This window comes from Macrotis lagotis, chromosome 1 (genome assembly GCF_037893015.1).
Source record: "Macrotis lagotis isolate mMagLag1 chromosome 1, bilby.v1.9.chrom.fasta, whole genome shotgun sequence".
NCBI classification, from domain to species: Eukaryota; Metazoa; Chordata; class Mammalia; order Peramelemorphia; family Peramelidae; genus Macrotis; species Macrotis lagotis.
The window spans coordinates 572,373,726-572,397,431 of NC_133658.1; the positions used below are offsets into that span (position 1 = coordinate 572,373,726).

General features: G+C 36.2%; 1 protein-coding gene across 1 annotated transcript in view; it reads left to right on the plus strand.

Moving 5' to 3' along the window:
* The window catches only part of ARHGAP31 (Rho GTPase activating protein 31), a 191,182-nt gene that overhangs the window by 135,947 nt on the left and 31,529 nt on the right, over positions 1 to 23,706 (plus strand). Inside the window, exons 4-6 of the mRNA XM_074214579.1 lie at positions 14,882 to 14,967; positions 18,434 to 18,541; positions 19,998 to 20,137. Of these exons, the coding sequence (XP_074070680.1) occupies positions 14,882 to 14,967; positions 18,434 to 18,541; positions 19,998 to 20,137 (334 nt within the window). The remainder of the gene's footprint in view (positions 1 to 14,881; positions 14,968 to 18,433; positions 18,542 to 19,997; positions 20,138 to 23,706) is intronic.

The window sequence follows — 23,706 nt, forward strand, 5'->3', positions numbered from 1 at the left end:
AGATTACTGCACTGACTCATATCAAAATATCCCAAGGGCTATTCAGTGAGTGGTAGAGCCAAAAATCAAATAATCCCAGAATTAGAAGGACCGTAGAGGTCATGGAGTCCATACCTTAATAATTGAATTGATTCAGGCATCCCTGGTCCTACTTCAAAAGTGAGCTAGGTAGCATAGGAGTAAAAATCTGGAATCAGTAGGCCCTGAATTCAAATCCAGTCTTAATCCCTGATTGTCTGCCCCCCCCCCCCCCCCCCGGACTATTATAGGCATAAGTGGGAAAAAGATCAGCTAGGGAGAAAGTGTCTTTAGAATTTACAAGCATTTCCAGTGAGTGATTCAAATACCATACTCAAAATTAATACACAGGATATTGGCCCAATTAATTACTCTAGATATGGTTTGAGCACCACTTCCATGTTAGCATATCTAACAATATATCCACTATCTGTGGCTGATAGAAAATCTTGTACCTTGCATCTGTTTTAATATCTGAGAGAATAATTGGACTTTGGAAGTATCTTAGAAAGACCTGATGATTGTTTACATATTTGATTAGGCAGGTTCATAGAATATTACAACAGGAAGGTTCTTTATCTACTTTCATCCTTTTTTTTTCTAGTTGAAGAAACTGAGGTCCAGAAAAGTAAAGTGATTTACCTCAGAAAATAGAGCTAAATACTGATAAGTTGAAAACTAAAACTAGTGTTATGCTAATGTTTAGCAATTACTTTTTAATTAATTCAATATGCATTTAAATTTAAAATGCATTATTCTAGGGGGAAGCTAGGTGGCACAGTGGATAGAGCACCGGCCCTGGAGTCAGGTGGACCTCAGTTCAAATATGGCCTCAGACACTTAATAATTACCTAGCTGTGTGACCTTGGGCAAGTCACCTAACCCCATTGCCTAGTCCCCCTAAAAAATAAATGCATTATTCTTCTAAACTGGTAGTGTCAAATACTTAGGAATGTTGGTTGAACTATATTAAAATGTAATTAGGAAATATTTTTATTTATTTTGTTAGATGTTTCCTATTAGCATTTTAATATGGTTCAATCAACACTCCTGAGGGTTATTGATGTTATTGTCTGGTTATGTCCAACTCTTTATGACCCCCCCCTTTTTTTGGCAGAGATACTGGAATGGTTTGCCATTTTCTTCTCCAGCACATTTGACAAATAAGGAACTGAGGCCACCAGGATTAAATAACTTGCCCAGGGTTACACAGCTAGTGTCAAGAGGTAGGATTTGAATTCAGGTCTTCCTGATTCAGGTGCTCTATTCACTGAGCCACCTAAGTTTTACAAAATGTAGATAATATAAATTTGTATTTTTTTTTTAGTTTATACAGTCCTCAGGGATATATTCATGTGAGTGGCTCCATTTCCATTTGAGTTTGACACCATTGGTCTAAACAATTAACAAAACAGAACTTAATCCCAGATTTGTAATTTGCTGATTTCTGAGGCATCAATGTCTCTGAAAATCTTGCAGTTGGTGGACTTCAACATAACCTAACTAGAACCTAGTTTTCCAATCCATTGTTTATACTGCTATGCCATATGTCTTTTAATAAGGCAGAGTATTTTTGGACATGGAATATGACTAGTGTGGATAGTTTAAGGACCTAAAATTGAAAATATAAGCTATGAAGTGTAGAGCAGAAAGGGAATGCAAAGGAAAAAAGTATTTCTAGAGTGCTTACCGTATTCTCTCTTTAATCCTACAGTATCTAAAAGAGGACTGAACTTACTAGTCAGAACACTTGAATTCAAATACTAAGTCTTCTGCTGATGAGTTCTTTGACTTTGGATGAGTCATTTAAATTAGTCAAATTAACTTTGTATCTTCATCTATGAAATGGGGATAATAATAATATGTGCCCTACTCTACCTTACAGAGTAGAATTGCAAAAGTCTAATAAACTAATGTCCCTAAAGTGCTTTGTAATGATAATGGAAGGCATGTGCTGAAGCCAGCTAGAACAAGCAGGGAGACTATTTGCACCCTGGAAATCAGTCAGCACTACAAACAAGGCTTGATTTATTGTTTTGTTGATTGTCTAAAGAAAGTGATTGAGAAAACATTAACAGTACAAGATTAAATTTAAACATTTCATGTATATATTCCCCTTCTCACCAGAAAGCTGATTGTTAAACACTTACCAGCACACTCCTGGAAAGTACTATAAAAATTGGATAGAGAAGCAGCTTCAGCCCTCCCCAAGGCTACAGTTGCCATCATCCTAAACAGGGAAACCGGTGATGAAACTTTCTGAGCAATCTCCCATCTTCTGCTCTTGAGTCAGCTAGATTAAGGTCCAATAATGTACATTCTCCAAGTACAGAGAGAAGAGCAGTTATGCCAAGACAAATCAGTCTGTTGCCTGTCTAAGATAGTGGAACAAGAGGGAAGTCACATGTCATTTCTGTCACTTTGGTCAATAAAGATAACTGATTCAGATTTGCCACCTTCTTTCTTCTTTCAAATCACTTATCTTTTCTCCTGGACACATACACACACAAACAGAGTTACCATTTGAGCACTGTCAGATCATGAGACTGACAAATGATCATTTTTCAAACAGTGAAATATGTTCTAGAAGTTTTGTTTGCCTTTTTCTTCAAATAGCACTTTTGAAACCATATAAAAATCATGAAAGCCATAACCTAAATTATTGATGGTTTATAATGATTACTTTTAATGCTTACTTATTTTAAAGGAGGGCCTGGATTTTTAAAAGGTATTTGTTGAGCGGCTAGGTTGTGCAGTGGATAGAGCACTCAGGTACTCCTGACTCCAAATTTGGCCTCAGATCACTTAATAATTGCCTAGCTATGTGACCCTGGGCAAGTCACTTAACCCCATTGCCCTACCAAAAAAAACCCAACTAAAAAGGTATTTGTAAAGGTCTATAAAGCTTATATCTAATGTATTTCTTTTTTTTCCCCTTTATGTAGTCCCTTATGTACTGAGGAGCTGTGCAGAGTTTATTGAGACTCATGGCATTGTGGATGGAATCTATCGACTTTCAGGAGTAACATCAAACATCCAAAAACTGAGGTATTCCAGTCTTGCTTACCCTATTTATTGGCCAGAACTGATTCTTCCCAAACTGATGAGTGCATTCAGGTCCTCTTGGGATGGGAAATTAGGGTGCTTTCACTAAGGAGTTTCTATATCAAATCTAATCTCCAAATAAAATTACTAGGGGATTTTATTCTACTTCTCTAGATCCCTGATGGGTACACTTGATTTCGCAAAATTTACTAATGGGAAAGACAATATTTTTCCCAATCACACTTATTCTTATTTTTTATGGAACATTAACACTTATTCTTATTTCTCTAGGAAATTCCATTATTGAATTGTGCTAAGTCCTTGAAATTGTGCTAAATTCAAATAGCTATAAAATGTCTGTAAGTCTTGCCCTAGTTTTAAAGCTCTCACTTATGATGATGGAACCTATATAAAAGATAGATATAGATTTCATTTTTAGAAGAGCCATCCTATACATTTTAAATCAAACTTCTTTATTTATTTATCATAACAGTAATTAATGGTTTGGCTCTTTTATTTAAGTCTAATCAAAATAGATACATGTCAAATTATTGATTCTGAGTCATATTAGTGATGAGTATGACTATAACAACAGTTTTATCTATTTTCAAAATTGTTTTTTGGTCATAAAGATATGCTCATTTTAATTAAAAATGTGTTTTTATATTTTTAGGCTCTTTTAACCACAAATAAAAGAATTACCAACTCAAAATTAGAGATTTTTTTCACAAGACTAATATGAAAAAATATATATAGGAATTATTCAGATAATTAATCATCTATCTACTTAATCATAAACTATAAAAAGGGCAAGCTTTCTTTTTTTTAATTTCCCAAATGATTTATTTCTTTAAAAGAAAATAGTCAAAGAATTTTTTTTATAGAAGACGTTGCTATTAAATGTAGGATTATTGCCTCCCAAGACTCTGTATTCAGGACTTGAGATTTGCATTAGACTACTGCTTTGACTTTTTCCAAAAATTCATCAGCAATCATGTATTTTCTTGACGCTCATGTCATAACCAGTTCTTCAGCAGTTAGGGATTGACCTTGTACTGAGTACTAAGATTATTGGCAAGAAAATGAATTGACAAGAATGTTGGCAAGAAAATCTAGTTGCTTGTTCCATTCATTTTTTTTAAAAATGCCTATAAATTAAATTGGTCATTGCATTTTTCTCCTTTCAAGTTTCTATATACTTCCTTCCAAATTTCAATATTAAAATTTCACAGCATTTTGTTCAAGGTTAATGGAAATAGACCTCAAGGATAGTCAGCATCCCTTGGGTATTTAAACCAATCTTAAGAATATTACTTGGGTCAGTTTTATCTATTTTGTAAGAAAACCTAGCCTTGATTATCTTTTTGAAAACTCAAAGATTTTATCATATAATTTGGAATTTAATGTCTAGTCATATGCCATTTTGAGACAATATAACTTGTTTTAGAGATAGTTCATGAATTTGTCAGAATAAAGTGTAGAAGATATTGAAAGTCCATTCTTCTCCAGTAACCAGAGTTCCTCTCTAGATTCTAAGGTAGAAGATTCTGGGGTGCAGAGTGTCATAGGGGCCAGTTTCAAAGCCAGGAAGACCTGTGTTCTGGACACATACTGATTTTGAGCCCTGGTCAGTCTTAACCTTTTTAATGTTCTAGGGAGCTCTCAAAAGGTATAAGTGGAAGAAAAGGTACTGAACTTGTAATGGACAAGCAAGGTTTCTTTTCTGCTCCCTTTACTCATGGTTCGGATCCTATCACTTTAATCATCAGAATTGCTTAACTTAATTCTCAGGTTGAATTTATGTTGTCATAATGCTATTGATAGTAATATATGGAAATAAGATAAAAAGAAACAGATCTAATTCATCCTATTTTCTCTTTCTCCCCTCTACTTCCTATCTACTCTTTCTTTCCTCTTTTATTTCTCCTTCCCCTCCTTCTTCCTTTCTCCTCCTCATTCCTCTCCCTCTCCCTCTCCTCTTCCTTTTTCCTTTTCCTTTTCTCCTCCTCTTCCATCTCCTCCTTTTTCTTTCTCTTTCTCCCTTCATGTCTCCTCTTTTTCCCTCCACTCACCTTCTTTCATCTCCTTTCTTTTCTCTTTCCTCTCCCTCCCTCTTCCTCTTTCTTTCCCCTCTTCCCTCCCTTTCTCTCTCTCTCGCTCTCTCTCTCTCTCTCTCTCTCCCCCCCCCATCTCTTTCTCTCTCCCTCTAGAACTTATTTGGAATACATTATTAAAAACTAAGTTTTCAATATTCATGCTAGCCAAATTGTTTTCACCCTACCACTTATACCTGAGAGATTAGAGATAGAATGCTCTATGGAAAACTCCTTACTAAAAGATTGGTATGTCTTTCAAACAACTGAAACAGTTTTGGAGAAGTATAGAACTAAATCAAGAGTTTTCCCTGCAACCTTTCCCTTAAAATTTTGCTTAGAATAGAGGTGAGACCAAGATTGAAAGTACAGTTAAATCAGACATTTCAGGTTAGCTATACTTTTATTCTGTCTGCCCCTGATAGATTCAATTTGCCTTCTTCAATATTGTTATGTCTCTGTCTGTGTTGTTTCAGGCAGGAGTTTGGCTCAGATCAATGTCCAGATCTGACAAGGGAAGTTTACCTTCAGGACATTCACTGTGTGGGCTCCCTTTGTAAGCTGTACTTTAGGGAGTTGCCCAACCCTCTCCTCACTTATGAGCTCTACGAGAAATTCACGGTGAGCTTTACTTCTTCATTTCCAGGGAGATGGGTGGGTAGTGTTCATGGGTATTTGGAGGAAGAAGTGACAGCTCTCTTCTCCTTTTTTTGAACTCAGGCAGTAGGTTGCTTTTTGTGAAGTGGGAAGAAATGCTTCACTGTTCCAATCTCATAGCTAGTGACTAATTATTATCATTATTGTCAATCCTTAAAAATACTAGCTTATCCCATTTACACTTATCTATGGGAGTAGTGGGGTTATTTGCTATTTTCCCCTCATTATTCTTTGCTTATTTCTTTTGGGACTGAAGAAGGAGAAATGAAAGGGTCTGGAGAAGAGGAGGCAAAGGAGGGAATAACAAGCATAAAAAAAGGGAACAAGAGAAAATAACCACACATGCTAGGCTTATATGGAGGAAAAAAGTGTTCAAGTTCTTATATAGTTCATTCCAAATTTCAATATTAAAAATTTCACAGCATTTTGTTCAAGGTTAATGGAAATAGACTTCAAGGGTGGTCAGCATCCCTTGGTTATTTAAACCAATCTTGAGAATATTACTTGGGTCAGTTTTATCTATTTTGTAAGAAAACCTAACCTTGATCTTCTTTTTGAAAACTCAAAGATTTTATCATATAATTGGGAATTTAATGTCTAGTCATATGCCATTTTGAGACAATATAACTTGTTTTAGAGCTAGTTCACGAATTTGTCAGAATAAAGCATAGAAGATATTGAAGGTCCAAATAAACAAGAGTTAACTACAAAAAAAAAAAAGCTGCCAGAAGAACTTTTTTAAAAGGGGCAGGTATAATGAGCAAGTTTGACACTGGAAAAGAATTGGGAAGATGTACCTCCTTTCTTCCTCTCTTTGCATAAGTGGGGGGGGGGGTGCTATGAATGTGAAATATGACTTAAATTGGTCAGATAAAACTGATCATTTAGTTTTACTGAAGTACTTTTTTTCCTTTTTTTTTAAATCTTTGTTATAAGGACTAGTTTGTTAGGGAATAGAGGAAAGAGAGAAATGGAGTTTGAAAGGAAGTTTATGTATGAAAAACAAAATATGTTAGTAAAAATAAGATTTGTTAGTAGCCCAGCTTCAAAACATGGGCTTAAATTCTATAAAAGAAGAGCAGCTCATCAAAGAAAAACCTAGTAGACATAATCAAGACCATGAGGCTTCAGATTAATATGAATACAAAGTGAAGAGTCCTCCTGTGGGAAAACCAGGATTCCACATTGGCCTCCAAAGTTACATCTGCAGGTAAACCAAACTACAGCCAGTAGCATCCTCTTTGAATGAGATAAAGGGAGAATTCCATATGATCAAACTTAACAGTTTATAAGAACAGAGGGAATGGATGGTGTAGTGGAAGAAGCACTAGCTTTGGCACCACAAGACCCAGTCTTCAATTTTGCCTCTCCTACTCTCTAACTATGTGACCATGGGAAAGTCACAACCTCTCTGAGCTTTAGATTTCCAATGTCTGCCTTGTCCATTTGAAAGATTGTTATGAGACTTAGGTTATGTGATAGCTTAGGTAGAGTGCTTTGAAAGTACTAAGGGCTTTTTTCCCACAGAACCTAATTTTATTTAAATCAATATAATTAATTTTATGTGAATATAGACTGATTATTCCCTTATGTAGAGACAGGAATTGTTGGGGACAAAAGGATTATCTGTTTCTGATTAGGGTCCACATCAACTCTTATTCCATCTCAGAAGGCAACCTTGACTTCTGCCCAGGGCCTTTTATTTTTTCTTCTCCAAGGTCACACAGCTAGATAATTATTAAGTTTCTGAGGTCAGATTTGAACTCAGGTATCCCTGACTCCAGGGCCTGTACATGATCCATTGTGCCACCTGGTTTCCGCCCCCCCCCCTTTTTATAAAAAACAAAGATTTTTCTAAGATTCCTTCTTTTTTAAAAATTTATTTATATTTTGTAGTTTACAATTTTTCCCCTAATCCCACTGCCTTCCCCTACCCCCCCCCCCTCAGAAGGCAGTCTGTTAGTCTTTACATTGTTTCCATGGTATACATTGATCTAAGTGGAATGTGATGAGAGAGAAATCATATCCTCAAGGAAGAAAAATAAAGTATAAGAGATAGCAAAATTACATAATAAAATAATGGGTTTTTTCCCCTAAATTGAAGGTAACAGTCTTTGGTCTTTGTTCAAACTCCACAATTCCTTCTTTGGATACAGATGGTATTCTTCATCACAGATACCCCAAAATTGTGCCTGATTGCTGCACTGATGGAATGAGCAAGTCTATTAAGGTTGATCATCACCCCCATGCTGCTGTTAGGGTGTACAGTGTTCTGGTTCTGCTTATCTCACTCAGCATCAGTTCACACAAATCCTTCCAGGCTTCCCTAGATTCTCATCCTTCCTGGTTTCTAATAGAGCAATAGTGTTCCATCATATACATATACCACACTATGTAAACCATTCCCCAATTGATGGACATTCACTCAATTTCCAATTCTTTGCCACCATAAACAAATTCCTTTATTATTATTATTATTATTATTATTATTATATTTTTTTCAAGGCAGTGGGGTTAAGTGGCTTGCCCAATGCCACACAGCTAGGTAATTATTAAGTGTCTGAGGTTGGATTTGAACCCAGGTACTCCTGACTCCAAGGCCAGTGCTCTATCCACTGCGCCACCTAGCCGCCCCTCCTTTATTATTTTTAAGAAAGATTTTACTTATTTTGAATTTTACAATTTTCCCCCTATTCTTGCTTCCCCCCCCCCCCCCCCCCCCCCCCCACAGAAGGCAATCCGTTAGTCTTTACATTGTTTCTATGGTATACATTGATCTAAGTTGAATGTGATGAGAGAGAAATCATATCCTTAAGGAAGAAAAATAAAGCATAAGAGATAACAAAATTACATAATAAGATAATGGGAGTTTTTTTCCCCTAAATTGAATTGAATGCCACAATTCCTTCTCTGGATACAGATGGTATTCTCCATCGCAGATAGCCCAAAATTGTCTCTGATTGTTGCACTGATGGAATGAGCAAGTCTATCAAGGTTTATCATCACTCCCATGTTGCTGTTAGGGTGTACAATATTCTTCTGGTTGTGTTCATTTTGTTCAGCATCAGTTCATAAAATCCTTCCAGGCTTCCCTGGATTCCCATCCCTCCTGGTTTCTAATGGAACAATAGTGTTCCGTCACATACATATACCATTCCCCAATTGATGGAGATTCACTCAATTTCCAATTCTTTGCCACCACAGATTCCTTTATTCTTGAAACCCAACCTGAAACCTGATGCTCCTAAAACTTCTGATGCCTATACCTACTTGACTCCCTCCATTGAGAGATCTCCTATCCATAAGCTCTTATTATCTGTTCCCTTACCCAGGTCATTTCCCAGCACCCACCAACTACTTTCACTCACTACAGACCATGAGTTCATTTTCTTGTGTTTATTAAACAAGGAAGGGGTGGGTCTATACACATTTAAAAATAACATACAGAGGAATTCAGTTAGAAATGTGTTTGGTCTATATTGTCACATGCCCTCAACGTTTTGCAAATTATCCTAGACTGATTCTCTAGTAGCCAAAAACAATGCCAACTGCACCTGCAGTTGAGAAAGGCTTCACTTTAGAACATTGCCTCCTCACCCTGAAGACCAATTAGATTCTCCCTTATGGGAAAAATATTATTGATTAATTGGTAGATTTTCCCAGCAGGCTCATGCTTAGCCAGTCAGGAAGCTTTCTGACAGTATGACTGGACCCTCTTGTTTCAGTCCAAAATATTATGTATTGACTTCATTTCTCCACTCCCCCCCCCCCAGTAAAAGACAAGCAAGAATATATAAACAAGTACATTAGCATTAATTTTTAAAAATTTATTTTTCCCCCTAGGTACATGTTAAAACAATTTTTAAATTTTGAGTTTCAAATTCTATTCCTTCCTCACTTCCTGAGATGATAAGCAATGTCATCATCAAAAAAGATTATGCATTCACAATTCTGTTAAACATTAGTATATTATTCATTTTGCACAAGAAGATTCAAACAAAAAAAAAAAGAGAGAGATGAAAGAAAGTAAACAATAGTATGCTTCGGTCTGTATCCAGACATCATCAGTTCTTTTTCTGGAGCAGGTGTGTCTCACCACCCAGTGGACATGGCCAAATGCAACCCTCAAAGCCCATTCATAGGGCATTATTACATTTTATTATACTTTTTCAATATGGGTTTCGTTTAGTCATAAATTCTCTAGGTAAGTTTTTGTTGGGTAATGCAACCCAGAAAGGCTAAAAGGTTTTATACCCACGTCTGGAGGATCATGTTTCCTTACTATGGCATCACCCTTTATGTGTAAATTTTTCTCCCAGTTACCAAAAAGAAAGTAAAATAGGGGTAGGAATTGGGAAAGAGGAGTGGCTAATAGAAACTACTGGCTTCTCTTTCTTCAACTTAGGCCCAAAGATGTTACTCTCAGTAACAGTAAGGATCCTGAGGCTTTGTTTACAAATGAGAAAAGGAAATAATCCCCTCCCCTAGTCCAACTCACCTTTGCTCCATTGGTTCATTATGGTCATTCTTGAAGGCAGGAAGACCTGGGTTCTGTGTCATATATCGACTCTATGATCCTAAAGAAGTCTCAGTCTCTCTTAACTTCTGTTTCCTCATCTGTACAATGAGGAGTTTGGAATCAATGGCCTCTAAGATTTCTTCCATCTCTAAATCTAGGATTCTATGACATCAGTCTAGCTCACCCGATCCAAAGCCTCCTTTAGGAATGACTCTGCCAACTCGGTCTCTAGTTAGATTTAGTCCAGCATCCCCACCCTCAATCTCTGATCAGCCTTCTCCCCTTTCTTTGAACAATGGCTCACTATGGACAATTAAGGCTGTTGAAAATAGAAGCCAATGGTTTCCTTTTCCTTTGGCTAGTTTACTGTCCTCCCTCTTCACAATGAACACATACATGCTCCACATTCTGGGCCTCAGCTTCTTTACCTGTAAAATGAGGGGGTTAGATTAGCTGCTTTCTAGGGTATCTTCAAGAGCTAAATTTCTTTAACCTGGTTAGTTCCTGGGATGCACCCGAGCTCTTTTATCTTAGGTTCTTTACTAAACTTCCCAGATCCTTGGGCTCAGTAGGCTGAAGTGTCAATAGATTTGGATTTGGAGTCAGAAGATCGGGGTTCAAATCCTGATTCTGCCACACACTACCTGTGTGACCATGGGCAAGTCACCTCATCCCTCTCTGCATCACTTCTTTATCTATATAGTGAGAGATTAGTACTAGATGACTTCTAACATTTACTCAGTTTCAAAATCTGTTGCCCTATGATCTGAACCTTAATTTGAAACCTTTCTGAACCTTGAATTTTCCTAGTTTCTTTAATTCAGGAATCATTCTGTTTGTATTCTAGTTAGTTATAGACCATTATGCTTAGTTCTTTCCTAGAATCCTACCCATCCTGTATCCACACACTGCAGAACGTAAGGGGGTTTTTTCAGGGCTTTTTAAACTAGAGGAAAGAGTATATATAAATTAAGGAACAAAATAGTAAAGTAATTTTAAATGAATATGTAAAACTAATCCCAGACTAGTACTTTCTTTTACCATCCTATGGTGAAATTCTCTCAGAACTGGCTTGTCCATCTTGGTTCCAAGATTGGAAGTTTCACAACCTCAACCATGATCCTCATAACCCCAGAAAAAAATGGCTTCATCAATCTAGAGCAACCTCTCCCCTCAGTCAGAATTTAGCCTCATTCCCTTTGAGCTCTCTGTCCCATTCTTATGGTCCCATGTTCATTCTCATCGAATTGGAATGTCTCCTGCTTGTACAGGAGGAGCAAGACAACATCTTGGATAGAATACTGGACCTGAAGTCAGGAAGACCTGAGTTCAAAGTTGACACTTGCTTAATTGTGAAACCCTAGGCATGTTACTTTACCTGTCTGCCTTGGTTTCCTCAGTTTCTTTGGCATAAGATACTTCAGTATCTTTGCCATAAAATTCCTAAATGGGGTCATGAAGAGTTGGACACAACTGAAAAACAACTGAACAGCAACAAAAAAAAATGAGAATAATAATAATAGTACTTACATTCAAGGATTGTTGTGATAATGAAGTAAGTTATTATCTCTAAAGGGCTTTGTGAACATTAAGGTACTATATAAATGCTAGCTAATGGGGAAGGTTAATCATAGTTTGCCCGTAGTATTTTCTCTTAGTTAATAGCATAGCTTAATTTCACCTCCATCTATCAAAGGACAAATAAAGAAATACAAAAAAAATATTGATCTTGTCTCACATAATTGAAATCAGATGACCTGACACATATGTCACCCACTCTCCCCAACACACATTTCACAAAAGACTCCCTCAAAACTCTCCAGTTCCCTTCATCTGGTCCCTTTGTGTACCTCCTAGTAGAAGACTTAATACTTCTCCATTTCACTTGCCTGACTTTTCTAACCATCACATTATCTTTTCCACATGGATCAGAACCCTGCAACTAAAAGCAGATGTAACTTTTTCTCATTTCCTTCCTGGTATTTTTTTTTTTTAGGTTTTTGCTAGGCAATGGGGTTAAGTGGCTTGCCCAAGGCCCCACAGCTAGGTAATTATTTAGTGTTTGAGGTCGGATTTGAATTCAGGTCCTCCTGACTCCAGGGCTGGTGCTCTGTCCACTGCGCCACCTAGCTGCCCCCTGATATTTTTTTAATTAATAAAAATATAATATTCTCTCCTTCTCACTTCCTTCATTGGAAAGAAAAAGAAAAATCATCATAGCAAATATAGATGATCAAACAAAACAAATTTCCACATTGAACAGTTATTAATACTATATATCACATTTGTCACCCTGAATCTATCACCTCTTTGTCAGGTGGTGGATAGTATTGGTGGCTAGTCACTGCATTGTTCAGAATTTTCAAGTCTTTCAAAGTTATTGTCTTTATGATATTGTTATTTTTTAAAAGTAAGTGAAAAAGGTATACCTTAATCTGCACTTAGATTTCACCAGTTCTTTTTTAGGCAAAGAATAGCATTTTTCATCATGGGTCTTTTAGAAATTCATTAGACTATTGTTTTGATCAGAGTAGCTAAACATTTCACAGTTGATCATCTTTATAATATTACTGTTACTGTGTATGATATTCTATTGGTTTTGCTCACTTCATTTTGCATTGGTTTACATAAGTCTTTCTTGATTTTTTTCCTGAAAACTTCTTGTTTGTCATTTTTTATAGCACAACAGTATTCTACCACAACCATATAACACAACTTGTTCAGTCATTCCCTATCAATGAATATCCCCTTTATTTCCAATTCTTTGCCATCACAAAAATAGCTGCTATGATATTTTTGTACATATAGGTCTTTTCCCCTTTTCTTTGATATGATATTGTTATTAAGTTGTTCTTGTTCTGCTTACTTTTCTTTGCATCAAGACATGCAAGCCTTCTCAGGTTTCTCTGAAACCATTTCTTTCATATTTTCTTGTGGCAATAATATTCCATTACATTCATGTATTATAATTTGTTAAACCATTTCCCTATTGATGGACAACCCTCTTATTTCCAGTTCTTTGTTAATACAAAAATGCTACTACAATATTTTCATACTTATGGAACTTTTTCCTTTCTTTCATCTCTTTGAAATTTAGGTCTTATAATGGTACATACAGATATAACTTTTTTGTAAAATTTGTCAAATCTTAATACTATTTACATTATATTCAAACATACATAGTTACCATGATAAATCTAAATTCCCAGGTAACTATGACTTTGATATAAAGTAGACTTAAGCACATACAAGAGACAAGTAAAAGTGGATTCAAGATAGTCTAGTAGAGAATTCTTTATAATTTTTTTTAGTTTTTTTTTTTGCAAGGCAAATAGGGTTAAGTGGCTTGCCCAAGGCCACATAGCTAGGTAATTATTAAGTATCTGAGGCTGGATTTGAACTCAGGTACTCCTGACTCCAGGGTCGGTGCTCTATCCACTGTGCCACCGAACTGCCCCCTAATGAACATTTTTTTAAAAAAACTTTTAGTGTCTAATAACTTTTCATTAATAGAGGCATATATTCAAATATTATAGAGATATTATAAAGCTCTCTATGTCTAAATTTATGGAATATCTACTTATGTGAGTAGCAGAATGGCATAGTGGAAAGAGTATTAGACTTAATGACAGGAAAAGCCCGAGTTCCTTCCTATCTCATCTTAAACACATACCACTGCGCCACCTAGCTGCTCCAGAGAATTCTTTATAATTAACAAAGCATATTGCTATGAATCTTTGCCTTGAACATGCACACATTATTCACTGATTGTACATGATGATGCTCATAGTTTAGTAGTATTTATCAAGACCAGAATAACAAAAAAAGATAAATTAGAATAATTATAAAGATAGCTTGTTGACACCATGCACAGAGTACTGAAATTTGGAGGTAGGAAGACCTGAGACACTTATTACCCGAGCATCTTTGAGCTACATGGCTCAGCTTCCTTATCTGTAAAATAGAAATAATAAGAACATTTTCCTCTCACGATTTTTGGATCACATGAAATAATATTTGTAATGTACTTTGAAAACTATAAGGAATTATAGAAATCTGTAGGAGTAAGTAGTAGTAGTAGTAGTAATAGTAGTAGTAGTAGTAGCAGTAGCAGTATGTAGTATTGGTAATGGTAGTGGTGTGGTAATAGCAGTAGCAGCAATTACTATTGTTGTAGTGTAGAGAGAGAGAGGAGGAGTAAGAATAAGGGTCCAAGAGTGGAATATGCTCCTAGAATCAAATTGTGAGACTGGATGATAGAGATCGGTGACAGATAGATATTTAAAAACAACAGCTAATGAATGCCAGTGTGCCTCAGTATGCTTACAGGAAAAGAGAAGGAGAAGGAGAATTCAAAGTAAAAAAATATTTAAAGTTTGGAAAAAAAGAAATGAATGTGATATAAAAACAAAAGTTATAAATAAGAAGAAAACACCCTTAAGAAGGTTGATCTCATGCCACTTTTCAGTGGATGGAGCTGAGGGCATCTCTGTATGTATACATTTCAATGTATTCACTCACTGAACTGCTTTCAAATTTTTCTTCATAGCAAGCAGTATCACACTGCCCAGAAGAAGAAGACCAACTGGCCCGAATCCAAAATGTCATCCAGGAGCTTCCCCCACCACATTATAGGTAAGCATCCTTTATCTTCACTGTTGTTGTCATTATCATTTATATTAATATTCATGAGTTATGAATGATAGGCAATAGTAAAATAATGAAAGGTATGAACATTCAATAGAGAAGCAATATAATTCAGATGCCTTCATTTCTATAGCAATTTAAAGATTATAAGGCATTTTATATGCATTATCTCATTTGAACTCAAAACAACCCTATGAAAATACTTTTAGATATTTTTAGATATTTAGATACCATTAGATATTTCCATTTTGCAGATAAGAAAACTGAGATTCAAAATAGTTTAAATAATTAGCCCATATCACACAGTAAATTTTTTTCCAGAGTGATTAAAATGGTTTTTATTTAGATCTCTTCACAAAATGGCACACCTCTCTCATGGTGGGAGAGAGAGGGCTCACACAGTAAATTTCAGAGGCAGGGTTTGAACCTTTGCTTTCTGGAAAATAAATTCAATATTCTATGTGCTTTTAACACCCTGCCCCAGGATCTCTTATATTCTGCCTGCACAAGATCCTGCATAGCAGTATATTTTTGATGATGAAAGTTAATTTGTTTCAATATTGAGAGGGAAGCTTTCAATATAGAAAGAGAGGGTGTGTAGAAGCTTTCGGTTCAGAGGGTCAAGTTATAATCAGAGTTGAGGGTGTCAGGAAAAACTGAAGGGAACAGGTGAATTGTGAAATCTTGGGAAACCAGTACCTGGAAGAAAAATGGAGTTTGAATAGACAAAACAATAACAGTACAGTCAGAGCTGGTCCTAGAATAGAAACTGTTTTCTGACTTGATTCCTAGGACTTTTCTTGGGACCAACAGGTACTCTTCAAGAGTGGAAGATAGTGCTCTAGCTAAATCTTGAAGGGAACTAGAAATTCTAAGTGGCAACAATGAAGAAGGGATGGCATTCCAGGGATGGGGAACAGCTCATGTAAGGGCATAGAAATGAATATGATGGAATATTCTATTTGAAGAACTGCAAGAAGGTTTATCTGGTTAGATTGAAGAGCTCATGGAGGAGAGTAATATATGGTGAGTCCAGAAAAGTGTGCTGGGTAGGGGGTAGCTAGATGGTGCTGTGAGTAGAGAGTACTGACCCTGGAGCTGAGGGGATCTAAGTTCAAATCTAGCCTCAGATCCTTGGTACTTACTAGCCAAGTGACCTTGAGCAAGTCACTTAACCCCATTGCCCCACAAATTTTTTTTAAAAGTTTGTCTTTGATCCTAGAGGAAATAGGCAGCCTACTATAATTAGTGGATAGAAGGGATTGCTAATCTTGGGAAAGACAAGAACTGAAAGAGAATAAATTAACTGGGCCTTTCTTGCTCACTACATATTCAAATTTACCAAAACCTTTATTAAATGCCTATGATGTGCTGTAAAACATGAACTAGGGCTCTGTTATAGAAAATGAAAAACAATGATACAACCTTATCTCTCAAGCAACTTGAAATAATGACAAGATCAATTATTTAAATAAAGGTTGCCAGGGCTTTGTATACATCATCTCCTATGAATCTCACGACACAGTAGTGGAAACACACTAGTAAGGATATACTTTGTACACAAATAAGATGGGATGCATCAGGAAACATAATTCATATTCTCTAGGCAAATGGGAGGAGAGAAATTTTTTGCAGTGAGTTTGAGTCCTTTATTAGTTTTCCAATAAAATAGACTTCATACTATTTGTTGGGTTTTTTTTTTTAGTTTTTCTGCAAGGCAAATGGGGTTAAGTGGCTTGCCCAGGGCCACACGGCTAGGTAATTATTAAGTGTCTGAGACCGGATTTGAACCCAGGTACTCCTGACTCCAGGGCCAGTGCTCTATCCACTGCACCACCTAGCCGCCCGACTTCATACTATTGCCTTCAATATGCTCTGGTGGCTAATCCTCCCCAAGCTGTTTTACCTCTTCCAGCCTCACTAGCCTATACCCAAACCTTCCTTCTTCCCTGAGTCTGCTCAGACCTCCACCCCCCAAATATTCAGAATAGCCCATCCTCTATATAATGCTCCTCTTTCCTTTAGATCACTGCTCAAGATCCAATCTGACAGCAATCCAATCTAGTAAGAATTTATTAAGTGCCTACCATTTATAAAGGACATTATTAAGCAATGAAGGTACAAAAGCAATACAGAATATCTATGCCTTCAAGAAACTTAAATTCTACTCAGTCTTCTTCCTTCTGAAAACTTTTGTCCAACTTGACCTGACAATCTATATTAAGATTTATGCCCCCTTTTTTTTGCACTCATCGTCATTTCACATCTCTTCCTCTTTTAAGGCTTCCTTTTAGAAGCACAAGACCTGACTAATCCCCATCCCTTTAACCACACTGTTCAGAATTACATTGAGTTGCAACTTGTATTGATTTTATGATTGTCTCTCTGTTGACTTTCCCTATTTATAGGAGGCAAGGATAATGAGCTTGAACAGTTATATGCTCCAAGTATATTACCTTTCTAACTCTTTGCCTCAATACTTAGAACAGAAATGCATAGGAAAGTAAGAGTTATAAAATAAAGCCAAAAACTACTTACAAATGAGAGTGATGCACTTGAATGGAAAGAGCATGATTAAATCCACAATAAAGCAAACAGTGGAATACAAAGAATAAGAGGTTTTTTTAGGGGCAGTTAGGTGGTGCAGTGGATAGCATACCAGCCCTGGAGTCAGGAGTACCTGGGTTCAAATCCAGTCTCAGACACTTTATAATCACTTAGCTATGACCTGGGACAAGTCACTTAACCCCACTGCCTTGCCAAAAAAAAAAAAAGATAGTTTGTTAAAGCTAGACTTCAATAACAACAGAGTTTTACCACATTTGTTGATATATTAATGGATCTTGCCCTTGTTCCCCAATCATGATTCTTGCTGTCCCACTGAAATTATCCATATCTTATGGTTCATTTTTATAATTCATTCCCTTTAATCTCTCTCTCTCTCTCTCTCTCTCTCTGTCTCTCTCTCTCTCTCACACGTGCGCGCTCTTGCGCTCGCTCCTCCTCACAACATCACACACATATTCCCTAGAACTTATCCCTGATTGTTTTATGTTGGGGTACAGCTAGGGTGTGACAAACCTCCTAGATTCATGGAATAATGAAGTGGTCCAACTCTCTCATTTTATTGAAGCCAAGATAATGTCCTTTCATGACCTGTGCCATCCTGATTAGGGCACAGTAAGTAAGCCAACATGCTTTTATTAAATACTTAATATGAACTAGGTATAGAGAATCAAAGGAAAGGATGATACAGTCCCTGCTCTAATGGAGCTTACATTTCTCTTGGAAGACTATTGATGATATCATGAGATCTTCCTGACATTTCTCCAATATTTCTGGGACAGGAATCCTTAGATACTCCTTTAAATCTAAACTTTGAAATTATCTACAGATTACAAGATGCACACAGGCACTGAGGTTTTTTACTTTATCAAAAAATGAACCATTACAGGACCTTGGAATACCTGATCAGGCACCTGACCCATATCGCCTCCTTCAGTAGCAAGACCAACATGCACACCAGGAACCTTGCACTAGTGTGGGCACCAAATCTTCTCAGGTAATGACATCTTTATATTAAGTCAAATTTTAGAAAACTTATCAATAAATTACTACAGAACAAACTCATCAGAATCAGGACAATAGACATAATGCCTACAAAAATTTAAATGAAAACTATTCTAAAAGATTAATTATCATGACTAATATTGATTCTATGGAACTGATGAATGTCATTCCCCTTCTTATTTGGAATGTTGTACATCCATTTAAATGGTATCATTTTGTTGCTTGGTTTTGCTTAAGTGTTTTTCTTTACTACAAGGGAGAGTTCTATGGCAGTGGGGGACAGTGGGAGTTGAGAAATGACCTTGCTATAGAAAACTTAGAGGAGGGGGAATCAAAGGACAATCCCCAGTAAGCAACTAAATAAGCAATCAATGATTCCAAAACATCCATTATGAGAAAATTTAAACAGATCACATAAAGCTAAAACCCCTTTTAAATAGTTTTTTTTCCAACTAGCTAAATAAAGAGGAAATGATTAGTAAGGTCTCTGTATTATTTAAATATATTTTGATGGCAAATCTCCTTCAACAGCTAATTTGGAAATACCTAGGACCATATGGAGTTTTCTCCTTATTGCCGCAGTAGAATGTAGATAGTCTCATGGGTCATCTCTCAAGAAAAACTTGCTAGTCTTTGTGTGTGGATGATTGGCTATTCTCATCTTTACAGGGTCACCTTTAACTGGCTGAAACCCAGAAGGTTTGCTTACTGAAGGAAAAAAACAGGCTTCTATTACTTAATGAATGATGACAGACCCTCTAGGAAATGGGAGAAAGACTCATGAGAGAAAAAAAAATCACTTCCTTGTTACTTGTACAGACTGTTTTGTTTTCAAAAGCCCTCTTTGAGTAGTTGATTCTCAGTACCTACTACCAGTAATGATAGTTATATAAAACATATTTATTGAATAATAATTAGATTATCAATCAACATTCAATTTTTAAGCAGCTCCTATTTACAAGTTCAAGAGACACAGACAAAAACTAAATAGTCATAACCCTCAACGAGCTTACATTCTAATAAGGAAGACCTATGTTTATACAGAATTAATAAAAGATTATTTTGGGACAGTACACTAACATCTGGAAGGGCTTCATGCAGAATAGGCATTTTTAACATTTTCACTGTAATTGGCATTCTGGTGGAACCTCTTCTCAGATTACTTCTCAGAAAAATGTTTTTAAATTAGTAAAACAAAGGCAATGGGTTATTTTGAAATACAATTATCAAAATATTTATTTAAAAATACCAAGTTCACAGAATCTAGGATAAGAACCCCCTGATGGAGAAAATGACATTTGATCTAAGCTTTGAAGGAAATAAGAGATTCTTTTAGTAAATGTTAAAAAAAAAATTGAGGGATTTGGCTCATAAATCATTTCTGATGATTCTTCTTTTCTATCTCATAATGAACAACTGCTCATTGTATGTTTTCCCTTATGCCTTAGGTCTAAGGAAATTGAAGCTATTGGCTGTAACGGAGATGCAGCCTTTCTTGCCGTCCGAGTCCAGCAGGTGGTGATTGAGTTTATCTTGAATCATGTGGATCAAATTTTCAGCAACTCATCCTGCTCTATAGAGAATGATGGTAATTATTTGTCCTGACATTTGTCACATGATGTGGTGGCCCATCCCAATCCTTCTAGCCCTAGCAGTGTAAGCCAGAAACAAGTTGGTACAGGAATGGAATCCAAACCAGTGTGTGTCTGTTCTATGCATGTCCCCATTCCTTTAATTTAATATTAGTTAAGCTTTGCCATGCATCTGTCGGTGTCTGCTGAATTTATCTGCCGCGTATTTGTAATTGGTCTTTGCATGTTTCTGTCTGTTCTGTCCTACACGGCTGGCACCTGTTATGTCCCTGTGATGTGGTTAGAGGCAAGAAGATTTGTGCAATTATTGTGGTCACAGTGATTTTTCTAAGCTATTTACAAGATTGATTTAATGTTCAGCTACATTGAACACATTCTTGTTCCAATGCTTAGCTGCAGTTTTTATTTCTTCATCTCAGAAGATGCTGATGCCTTAGTCTGAATTTCTTAAGTACCAGAGCTAATCAATTAATCAGTCAAAAGGTATTAGTGCCCACAGGCAATAGAGTCCTTTGTTGGGTGTTTGGGGATACACAGACAAAAAAGAAACTTTCCCCAACACTTTATTGGGAAGGCCAAAGATATATAAATAAAATATATAGGTTGGATCTGTGATTTCATTGGTCCAGAGTTTTCCTAATTGAGAAAATCTCCTAAAGGTCACCACTTTCTCTGCTGCTTAGAACACCTGCCCTTGTTCATCTAGTCTGTATGTTTCAGGAGTAGGATTTGGACCCAGGCATTGCTGGTGTCAAAGCCAGCTCTATTCACTATACCACACAACCTCCCTATGTGCAAAATAAATGGAAAGGAATTTGGGGCAAGAAAGGCTATAGAAAATGGGGCAATTTGGAAAAACTTGATAAGATGGTGGCATTTGAAGGAAAGTAAGCATTCTAAGAGGCTAAAGTGAAGTTGGATCATATTCCAGAAGAAGAGATAATCTATATAAAGGAATGAAATTTGGATGTAGGATATTTTGTAGGAAGATCAGTAAAAAAAAGTCAGTTTGATTGAACTGTGGAGTACAAAAGAGCAAGGATTCTGTCCCTTTTATTTCCCTCCTAGACCTGGGAAAATATGAGTCCTATGGTCTGAAGTGGAGCTGAACCTACAAAGAAGTTGCTTCAGAAGTAAGAAAAATGCAAGAAGCTTCTTGTGAAATTGAAAAAAGGAGGATAATAATGGTGCCTATCTCCCAAGGTTTTTGTGAGGATAAAATGAAATAGCATTTATAAAGTATATTGCAAGGCTTCAAGCATATATAAATGCCAACTCTTATTTATAAAGAATTTTAGTGAAGTTCCTGACTTCAGTTGCCCCATAAATTACTAAACTAATTAAATTGGAAGAAGCTTTAATTTTTTGGGGGGGGGGTTTCAATTCTCTTTCAATTATCTGTCCTTGCTACATGTGTTCTTATAAGTTGTGGCCTTGTAGATCACTTATTAGGAGAATTCTAGAGGAGATTCTTGACCAAGAATGGTTTGTAATGTAGATCAGGAAAAGGTGACTTTTAGAATAGACTTTATGGGTTATAGATCATGGTGAGATTATCATAGATGTAGGATCTGAACCTGTCTAGTCCCTACATAGTCAAACTAGGACAAACTTAGCCTGGGGAAACAGGCTTATGCTAATCAAACTCACATGAGATTGATTTGCATTCTAAAATGTGAATTTATCAGTTGGCATGATTAATCTCTAGCAGATAAAAAAAATATAACTGCCTAGAAACCAGAATGTTTATGCTGGAAGAGACCAATCTCTTCCTGGTAGGCAATCTTACTTGGGAAAACAAATTAATAAACAGAAGATTGTTTGGTAAATAAAGACTCCTAGAAAGGGAATTATTTGGCTTCTTGGGATTTTTTCTATATCAGGTTATGAGGCTATCATCAGTCACTGCTGTCCTAGGGATAATCTTCCTGGCAGATTGGCATGCTGGGCAGAGCACCCTCTCTCCCTGCTGGTTAGAAACACACAAACAATTCTTATGCTCCAAAGTTGCCTTTGTGGTCTCATGATGACTATTAGGACCATAACTGCTTGTGAACTGTTGCTTTATGGTTGAATTTAGCCTGCTCATATTTCTAAGAGAAGTCTAGAGTTGGCTGGGACATTAAGTGCTCTTGGTTTAATATGGCTTAATTGGATCTCAAAACTTCAAGTACAACCTCCTCATTATACAAATAAGGAAACTGAGGCCCACAGATGTTTGTGTTTTGCTTAAGGTCACATAGTTAATAAATGGAAGAGCCAGGTTTTGAACTAGTTTCATTACAAAAAAAATACCTTATTTTATATCAGTTTCACTTTAAATGAGTTGTTGCTGTTTAGTTGTGTCTTATTCTGCTTGATCTTATATTTGATAAAGATACTGGAAGAGTTTTCCAGTTCATTTGACTGATGAGGAATGAGGGTTAAGTGACTTGCCCAGGCTCATACAGCTAGGAAGTGTCTGAAGACAGATTTGAACTTAGTGATGAGTCTAGGCCTGTCACTCCATCCATTATATCACCTTTCTGCCTTTCCTATGAACCTTTCTCTCAGTTTATTCCTTCTCTTAGAGCTTACTTTTTTCGGCCTTAATTCAGTTCTTATCTCTCCTGTATCTCCTGTCAAAATATATCTCCCCAAATTACCTTTCTTCTTATAGGATCTTAGAGGTGGAAGAAACCTCCAAGGCCATCTAGTCTAACTCCCTTACTAAGAATCCTCTCTATAATCTTCCTAACAAGTGAGCAACAAAGTCATAAATTATAAGAATACATGCACCATGAACAAATGTTGAGGGAGAATTAAATAAACTTTTAAAATTAAGACATTCCAATTTAATCAGTTGAGTCATTTATTGAGCAACTAAAAGTCTTTGTTAATAATCATATTAATACCAATTATAGTATTTAAAGACTTGTAAAACACTTTATAAATGTTATTTCATTTCATTTGATTCTTACAATAATGCTGTTAGGAAGGTGCTATTATTATTGTCCTTTTACAATGAGAAAGATGAGACACAGAGATGTAAAGTGACTTGCATCTCATCACTCAGCACATAGTAAGCATCTTATTAGATGATGTTTATTGATTGATTGACTTGTTTATGATTGCATGCCTAATGACTGAGGTAAGATTTAAAGCCAAATCTTATTTATTCCAATTCTGATATTCTTTCTACTGTGCAATCTAGCTGCCTCAGTTACACAGAAGTGAGAAGTATTAAGCATATTGAAAAGTTTTCAGATTTATTAACCAATACCAAAAAGTGATTCTTTTCCCTAGAATTATAGCACATACAACATAGTATATAGGCATAGCCATCATTATATTGCCCTGATCAATATCATTTCACAATAAAATCAATGATAAATTATCACCAAAATATTATTACTCAAGTAATATTTTGCAGATCATAATACTATTCACTCAATCACCCATTTATAACTTTATTCCAATGGAATTAACTGACCAATAATACCATTTCAGCTAATACTTTATGTTTTGTGGAAAATTTAACAGCATTAGGAGGGAAAATACTTTTCAACTTTATCTGAAACTTTGG